The sequence below is a fragment of the Emiliania huxleyi genome (genome assembly GCF_000372725.1).
Source record: "Emiliania huxleyi CCMP1516 unplaced genomic scaffold EMIHUscaffold_24, whole genome shotgun sequence".
Taxonomy (NCBI): Eukaryota; Haptophyta; order Isochrysidales; family Noelaerhabdaceae; genus Emiliania; species Emiliania huxleyi.
This window is the reverse complement of record NW_005200250.1, coordinates 162,157-170,299: the sequence shown is the minus strand read 5'-3', so window position 1 is coordinate 170,299 and position 8,143 is coordinate 162,157. Positions and strand designations below refer to the sequence as shown.

Below are 8,143 nucleotides of genomic sequence, written 5' to 3'. Positions count from 1 at the left end.
AATCGCTTTGCGCCCCTTGCGTCAGGAGACGGTGCTTGAGCTCCACCACGTCTGAGTACAGCGCGCTCGACGCGCCGTCCACCAGGCGGCCGCTGAGGATCGCGTTCACCACTTCGAGCGCCGCCGAGCCGCAGTTGTGCTGGCAGAGCAACTCGGACGTGTCGCGGATGCTCTCGAAGCTCAAGGTCCGGTCGGACGCCGCCCACTTGACCGCCCTCCGCCTCGCCTCGTCCTCCTGCGACGTCTTGAGAAGTAGCGCCAGGCGCAGGAGCATGTGCGTTGGGTGCTCATCACCGGCGCCGCCGTCGCAAGGGTCCCCGGCGTCGCCCGATTGACGCGCCGCAGAGTGGCCCTGCAAGGCTTCTGCCGCCGCGTCGAGCTCGTCCTCCTGAATCAAGAGCCAAGCCTTGAGACGGACGGCGCGGTCGCGCAGGGAGATCTTGTCGTGGTTCTCGCCAAGCAGCGTGATCGAGAGGTCTGTCAGCGTGACGAGAAGACGGCGGTCTGTGGGCCCGTCGGCGTCGCCCCCGTCCTCCTGCTCGTCTTGCAGGCCGGCGGACGCGAGCGCGAGCGCGACGTTGTCGGCCAGGAAGAGCCGGGCCGACGCGGGGCAGCGGCCGTTCAAAGAGTCCATGTAGGCTCTCGTGTCCTCCAGGACTTCGATCGTGGCGCGCGGGTGGCCGAGGATCCACTGCAGCTGCGCCTCCGTGGCGTTGAGTCGACACCGCGCCTCGATCACCGCCGGATCTTCGGGTGGCGCCCTGCCCAAGAGGCTCGATGCCGCGTCGAGGCAGCAGCGGGACTCGCCCGGGTTGTCCACCACCATGAACGTGGTCGCCACCTTGAGCCACTCCTTTGCGATGGCGCACTGCTCCTCGCTCTCGTCGACCCTGCCGAGCTTCTCGTACACTGCCAAACACAGCGCCCGAAACCGTGCCTGCTGGGCGCTGCCCTTGTCGTCATCATCGTCACAACGGAGAGCAGCACATTGCTTCAAGGACTCGTGAGAGCGGCAGCGTAGCTCGTGCGCGTCATCGTGCGACACGCTAGACCGCTCGAGCGCGAGGACGGCTGCTCGCAGCGTGCGCAGCTCTTCCGGGTTGCCACCGTTTGGGCCAACCTCAAGCGCCTGGCGGACGCGGGAAAGGCAGCCGGCGACGCTTGAGACGGCGTTCATCGCCTGCACTCTGACCGCCGTGCACAGCTGTCGAGTTGAGATCTAGTGAATTTTACTCCCAAATTCAGACAGCCGCACTCTCCCGAACCGTGCCCCTCACTCTCTGAATCGCGCAGAAGGGGTCGGGAGCAGGAAGAATAAACGCGAGGTGTGCATGGCGACGGAGCACCCCGCAGGCCAGCCCTTTGTCTTTCTCCGCACAACCTCGCGCGCACCCCCCACACACTCTCGCTCGGCTCACTCGCACACACGCTTCGCACCAATCAGGACGTGGCGATCGGGCGCGAGGGCTGTGCCCGCGCCGTGTGGGGCCGCAGCCTCGTCTCCACAAGCTGCCGGCGCTTTGCGTCGAGGTCCGCTCGCCGCCGCTCGCACTCGTTCCTTGGTGTAGCTGCGGAGGATGGCCGACTGCTGCCGCGTTCTGGCGCCAGCACCGACCCGGGAATCGTCGCGCCGACCGTTGCCACGTCGAGCGACACGCGCGGCGGGCTGCCGCTCCGCCGGTCATGTCGCGGTGACGGTGATGGCATGGCCTGCGCCGCCCGTCCCCTGGCTGGCTCTCGCAGGACCACAAGATCAAGCCCTTGGCTCAGGGTGGGTATGGGAGCCTGCTCAAGCGCCTTGCGAGCCGCACTTGCCGCCGCGCTCGTTCCGCGCGGTGTCGGCGGCGCGGTCCGTCCAGCCACCGGGCCCGTCGCGACCGCGGACGCGCCGCCTCCGCCCATCGGCTCGGCCGGCAGTCGCGCGGCCTCCTTGAGTGCTGTTTGCGCGCGGCTCCATGCACGCGGGCTGGCAGCGGCGGGCGAGGGTGGAAACTGCTGCGTCGTCTTGGGCGGACCGGCGGAATGCGGGCTAAAATAGCCGTCACGCGTCGCCGAGCGACTGCGAGCATCTGCGTCCATCGTCGCGAGGAGCGCCCGCAGGTGCCCCGCGACGCCCTGGGCTGAGGCGTGCGCCACCTCTGCGTTGTGCGAGACCTCTTCGCGAGTTGCGGCGAGGGCACTCTGGAGGGAATGCTGCGTGCCCTGCACGCCTGTCACGCGGTCGGCCATCCCCTCGACCCAGCGCATCAGGACCTTCAGCCCGTTGCTCAGCGTCGCTGTGCGGGCGTGCATTGCGGTCACTTCCGCGCCGAGCTGTTGTGTCGCCTCAAGCCACCGCTCCGTCGCGTCCACGTCGGCCTTGGTGTCGATGCGCTGGCTCAGCTCGGCGTAGGCATCCGGAGAGTCGAGCGGTGCTGACTCCTCGAGCTGACGCAGCATCTCCTTCTCCGCCCGAGTCAGCCGCTGGCGAAGCATCTGAAGCCGGCCGGCTGCCTCGACTCGGAGAGCCTCAGTCTTGTCGAGAGCGCTGCCCGCGATGAGCCGAGCCTCCTCACACGCCTCAAGGGAGGCCTCGTGCTGCTCGAGACGCAGTTGGTCCTGGCGTGTAGCCTCCTTCCTCAGCTTCTCAAGCTCAGTGCCATGACTGCCGAGAGCGGACTCGGCCCTCTCCAGGCGCTCAGCTACCCTGCCCTCTGCCGAGGCCGCTCGCTCCCAAGCCGCCTTGGAGTCCGAGCGCAGCTTGCGCATGGCGACGTGGGTCTCGGATGACTCGGAGCGCGCCTCGGCAAGCTGCTCCCCCAGCTGAGTCAGGCGACGCTCGAGCGACTCGCTGACGCGAGTGGTCTCCGCGAAGCGCGCGTCCGATGCAGCGGAGAGCGCCTTCATTTGCTTGGTCAAATTTGACCGCCACTCGGCCGAACGGATCTCTGCTTGCGCGACCATCGCTTGCAGCCCCTCGGCTGCCGCCGCCGCTTCCACCTCCGCTGCAGCCGCCGAAGCCGCCGCCTTGACCTGAGCCGCCGCCACCTCCTCGTGCAGCTCCCTCCGGAGGCGCGGCAGGCTCTCTTGCTCGAGGCGAGTCATCCGCGCCGCTGCCGCCTCCGCGCTGGCCGCTTGCTTTTCCGCCCGCTCGATTGATGCGGCGCTAGCCTGGTTGAAGCGCTCGGTGAGCCGGTGCTCGCACTCCACGAGCGCCTCGCCCGTCGCCAGCGCGCCAAGCCGCTCCTCGAGGGACTGGAGGCTTTGGTCAAGAGCATCGCGGCTGAGCTTCTGCGAGAGTGTAGCTCTCAGCTCGCTCAGGTCACAAACGATACTCTGCAACTTGGCCTCTAGTACCTGCCCCCCATAGGCGAGACGCTGCTCAACTGAGGCTCCCAGTGCCCCAATCTGCTGCCGCATTGTCTCGGCCGCGCTCGCCGCCTCGGCCTGGGCGCTCTGAAGGTCTGCGAGCGAGCTTCCGGCCACCTTAGTATCAGAGAGAGCGGCTTCGAGGTTCGCAGTGCGCTCGTCGGCCGCCTTTCGCACCGCGGCCAGCTCAGCGCGTAGCTCTTTCGTGCTGGCCTGTGCCGCGCACAGCCCCTCAGCGCAGGCACGCAGCATCGCATGTAGCCCGTGCGCATTGAGGCCAAGGACCTCACTGAGGTCGAAGTCCTTGCCCGCCACCTGCACTACGCTCGTAGCCATTGCTGTCAATTCGGAATGCGGGCCGAGGCCACACTTGGTACAAACCGCGCCAGGCGATGCGGCGACGGCCGCGGCCCAAGCGAAACGGTGCCCAGTTATGCCACGTGTGAAGTCATCAGGTTTAGTCGTTCTCGCGACGTTCTTTTCTTCTCTTTACAAACTTTCGCACGCTCAGCACCTGGACGAGGTCACATGGACCACCAAGAACTGGCACGGGCTGCAGATGCAGCGCTTGTCTGTCGTCCTCCACACCGCCGTGGCGTGGCACCGCCCGCGCCGCGCGCCGCCCCCCGGTAAGGATGTGACGATCGAAAAGAAACGCGCAGAACCGGTTGTGATCCATCCTCGGCTGATCGACCCGCACACCCGCGCACACCCACGTCTGGGCGACGCACGACGCTGGTCAGAACCATGTACACTGACAACAAAACTGGACATCGCATCGCGGGCACACACGCGACTAGCGTCTAGCGAACGCACACGGCCCGCAAAAAACCACGGCACGTGGGCCGTCTGCGTCAGGAGCACTGGACGTTAGGGTTGTAGGGGTTTACTCGCGCGCCCTTGCCAGAGTCAGCCGGGTCTCGGTCGGTCCAGTCGGGGAGCGCGCCGCCCTTGTAGGCCTCCGGCACGTCCCAATCTGGCCTACAGTCTCCGCGGCAGCAAAGTTAGGGCGTGTGTGGAGCGGTGCCGCCCGCCGCGAGGCTCTCCCTCGCCCGTCATACCGCCCGGAGCGCGCGTGCTGCGGCGTGCCCTTGTCGCAGACCCCCACCTCCTCTTTGGCCGCGAGGTCGTGCGATGCGAGGCATGGCGGCTTGGTGCCGTTGAAGGCGCCACCCCACCCCGGCGGACCGAGCGGCGCCTAGAGCAACGCGGCGCCCGGCGTGACTCCCGCAAGGCTCGCAGCAGCCGGAGGGGGGAGGGGGGTTCGCCCGCCCCGGCCGACGGCGGGCGGAGGCAGGTCGAGTTGTCCTGCGTCAGGTACCTCTCCTGCAGCACGCCGGCGTACGTGTCTCCGCGGCCGCGGTCGTAGTGCCGGATCAGGTCGTCCTCGCAGTTGATCTCGATCGACCGCGGGTCGCGCTTCGGCGTGAAGCGCTGCAGTGCTGCGTACCCCTTGAGCATCTCGTAGCAGTAGTGCGTCACCTCGGGACACGTCGCGGACGTGTCATGGACATGTCCTGGAAGGCTCCCCTTGAGCAGTAGCGCGTCACCTCCGCCGTGTCCATCTGCAGCATCCGCTCGAACCCCCGCTGCGCGAGCGAGCGGGCATACTCGGGGTCGCGCTGCAGCTCGCGGATTACGTCCGGCACGTCGTCCACCGTGTCGGCAGCCGCGTAGTGCACGCCCGGCAGGAACTGCTTCTCGAAGAACTCGTAGTTGAGCGAGTCCGTCCGCACCTGCGGCGCAGAGGAGCGGTGCGCCGACGCGGCGAAGGGCGCACGCCGCAGCGGTCGCCGCCGGCGCACCCAAATGACGACCGAGCCGCAGAGAAACAGGTACCTAGGGCGAGAGTCACCCGCCGCCTGCCGCGCGCTGCTGCTCTCGGCTGCGTTGGTGGGAGCAGCGGTGAGGGGAGCAGCGGTGAGGGGAGCAGCGGTGAGGGGGGGGGCAGCAGGGGAGCAGGTAGGAGAGGAGCCGTGAGCAGCAGCAGCGCACTTGAGCTTGTTTGCGTACCCGTTCGATCCGACGTTGAGCAGGTAGCGGTAGCGGCACATCTCCTTGAATGAGAAGCCGCACTTGTTTTGCAGCACGCCGCCGCGCGTCACGTTCGGCTCGCCGACCTTGCGACGGCGGGGCGAGGGCAGGGGGCGTGAGAAGGGGGAGAAGAAGAAGGCTGCCCCGCGGCCGGCGCCGCGCACCTCGAAGCACGAGGGCGGCGTCGTCTTGATGTAGACCTCGTTCACCATGAGCAGCTCCGGGAACTGCTCTGCGTAGTGGTAGATCGCTCGCCGGTTGGGCGAGGTCTTCATGTTGCCTACTCGCAAGCGCGGCGTTTCCGTCAAGAGGCGCCGTTCACAGCCCACCCGCTGGCCGAGGGCTTGGGCGTGGCCCGTGAAGACAGCGCGGTCGATCTTCGCGTCCCACCCCACCTACCGCCGGAACGAGGTGCTGCGGGATGGCGGTGCAAGCCGGGGCCGCCCTCTCGCGCCTCCCCGCCCACCTCCTTGCCCATGGCCGCCAGGTTCGGGTGCGACTCTTGCCAGCGAGGCGTCTTGAGCGGGTGGGTGCACGCCTGACTCAGCACGGTGACGCTCACAGCCCTCCGCCGGCGGCACGCAACAGCCGGCGGGCGAGCGGGGCGGCGGCGGGCGGCGTAGCGCGGGGCGGCGGCGGGCGGCGAGCGCGCGCCTTGCCGCACCGGCTGCGTGGCGGGAAGAAGGAGAAGTCCGGCCACGGCAGGTCGTGCGTGAGGCTGTTTGCAGTGGGCGAAAAGACGGGAGGGATCGCTTGCCTCGCGCCTGCAGGAAGGCTCCGAGACGGTTCCGAGAAGGTTCGGCGAAAGGGCGGGCAGGGCGGGTAGCCTCGCGCCATACATGCGCATCATGTGCGCGGCGTCGCGCGGGATCTCCATGATTGGGTAGTCGGTGCCCGAGAAGACGGCGTCGAGGTCAGGGAGGTTCGGCCACGCCTTGAGCGTCAGCAGCAGCGGCATCACCCGCGCCATCGCGTAGTTTCGGTCAAAGAAGATGGCGCGGATGTCTGTGATGTACAGGCGGCCTCCGATGACCTGCGCGCGGTGGCACCAGGTGGAGATCTTGCACTTCTGCTCCGCCAGCCGCAGGCCCGACCGCGTGATGCCACCGTTGAGCTTCGCGAACGGCCGCAGCGAATTGAGGACGAGATCAGTCCAGTACCAACGGTGATGCGTCGCGCCCGCTGACAGCGGCGGCGGCGGCGCTCGTGCAGCTCCAACGGTGACGGAGAGCGCACCGGCGGCCGCCGGAGCGCACGGCTCGCACGGCGCGGCTCGCTTATCGCGCAGCGCCGTGACCTCGATCTCGAGGCTCTTCAGCCGCGCTTCCCGCTCACGCACGGCGGGAGCCGACTGGCACTCACGACAGGGCACGCTGCTCTCCGGCCGGAGGACGAGCGAGGCGATGAGGCCGAATACGACGCCGACAGCGAGCGAAGCGGGCTGGAGCTTGAGCATGGAGCGACAGGAGCGTTCGCACCTGGCTGTGCGGCTCGCCGGCTGTCCAGCCACTCTTCGCGGCGAGGAAAAGAAATCGCACTTCGACCTCCTCATGTACCTCCGCTTTTGGGTGGAGGTGACACACACACACACACAATGGTATTGCTAAAAATCTCTCTCACACACACACGCACACACACACACATGCATGCATGCACAGACACACAGCCCCTTCCGCTCCCCCCTCAAGACCTCAAGGGTGAGGACACACACAGGACGCACCTCTAGCGAGGCCCGCATAAGTATGATGTATGTGGGAGACTCCTGCCGCCGCCCCTGCCACCCCTGTCAGTGTGCCTGTGGTAGCGAGAGACTGCCAGTGAGAAGCTGGAGGCAGGTCGCTAGACTGAGATGAGACCGCCAGTGGAGTTTGGGAGTCCACACCGTGCACCGCGCTGCGAGCCTGTCGTGTCCCTTGTCAGGAGCAGGAGAGCCCCACCTGTGCCCCTGGTCGTCCTTCCAAAATCCTGCTCGTGCAGGTGGGGACCCTGTCCGTCCCTCCCCCATCCCTCGTTTGGGTTGTCTGATTTCTTTCTTTACACTGGGCACTGGACTGGCGCGCACTGGCACTAACACGGGAAAAGAATTTCAGATGTGCCGCAATCCATCTCACACGACACTAGGCTGTGGCCTTTGAGCTTTGTCATAGACCAGCGCGCAGCGCCATAGCACGTATTTTCTTGTCAATACCAGTGGGAACGAATGGCGTATTTTCTTCTGTGATCTGTGATCTGTAAGGGTCCGCCCGCAGGCGCATTTTGTATACCGAGGCGGTGCCCGGTGCCGAACCTGTCGGACTTTAGGACAGCATTGTAGAGATCCCTGGGCGAGGGTGGTGGTGTCCCCGTCGGGAGGGGGCTGTCGCAGTGGTGGTCTACCGTCACCCCGCCAGCGGCCCGGCGGGTTCGGCTTAGGCCTCCTCTGTTATTGCAACAGCCCCGTCGGAGGTAGACCGCTCGTCTAGCCAATCAGCCTTAAGCGAGCGGTCTGGCCGTTGGAATGGCCGTTGGAGTTTGGTGTGGTCTTGCGTCCTCGCATCGATCGTGTTTACAAGTATATCGTTATGAACATAACAATCACCACACGGGGAGGCGGCTGTCTCTGAAGGCGAACCTCAGTTACGAGCCACCCCCCTACTTGCCTCTCTTTGTTCCCTACATTTCTTGCGCGCCTGCTGTCCAAGCTGTGCCCCCCGCGTCTCGCCTCCTCGCACCCCAATAACAAGGCCTGTTGTCCGAAAAGGCTACCGGCCAAAAGCGCATG

At 66.5% G+C, this 8,143-nt stretch overlaps 2 protein-coding genes across 2 annotated transcripts; both read right to left on the bottom strand.

Annotated features, from left to right (window-relative positions):
* Nucleotides 1-1,681: 1,681 nt before the first annotated feature.
* On the bottom strand, nt 1,682-3,684 carry EMIHUDRAFT_205365 (hypothetical protein; the record flags this gene model as incomplete). The annotated part of the gene is made up of 3 exons (XM_005778736.1): nt 1,682-1,734; nt 1,812-2,925; nt 3,028-3,684. 3 exons carry the CDS (start codon nt 3,682-3,684, stop codon nt 1,682-1,684), a joined length of 1,824 nt encoding a protein of 607 aa, XP_005778793.1.
* A 294-nt stretch (nt 3,685-3,978) lies between these two features.
* On the bottom strand, nt 3,979-6,886 carry EMIHUDRAFT_435040 (hypothetical protein). Its single transcript, XM_005778735.1, has 11 exons — nt 6,217-6,886; nt 6,037-6,146; nt 5,849-5,920; nt 5,705-5,777; nt 5,547-5,662; nt 5,344-5,468; nt 5,154-5,187; nt 4,899-5,084; nt 4,621-4,830; nt 4,401-4,546; nt 3,979-4,329 (listed from the first exon to the last, which is right to left on the bottom strand). The coding sequence occupies exons 1-11, from the start codon at nt 6,836-6,838 to the stop codon at nt 4,203-4,205; spliced, it is 1,821 nt and encodes a 606-aa protein (XP_005778792.1). The 5' UTR covers nt 6,839-6,886; the 3' UTR covers nt 3,979-4,202.
* Between the last annotated feature and the right edge of the window lie 1,257 nt (nt 6,887-8,143).

Bases quoted from the DNA above. Each gene is read 5' to 3' on its own strand.
- EMIHUDRAFT_435040 (XM_005778735.1), bottom strand. From the start codon at position 6,838: ATGCTCAAGCTCCAGCCCGCTTCGCTCGCTGTCGGCGTCGTATTCGGC. The intron at 5,469-5,546 runs GTGCGCGGCGCC...CGCCGTCGCAAG, and splicing joins CGCCGCCCTCGTGCTTCGAG to GTCGGCGAGCCGAACGTGAC. The intron at 4,330-4,400 runs GCGAGGGAGAGC...CGGAGACTGTAG, and splicing joins CGCTCCGGGCGGTATGACGG to GCCAGATTGGGACGTGCCGG.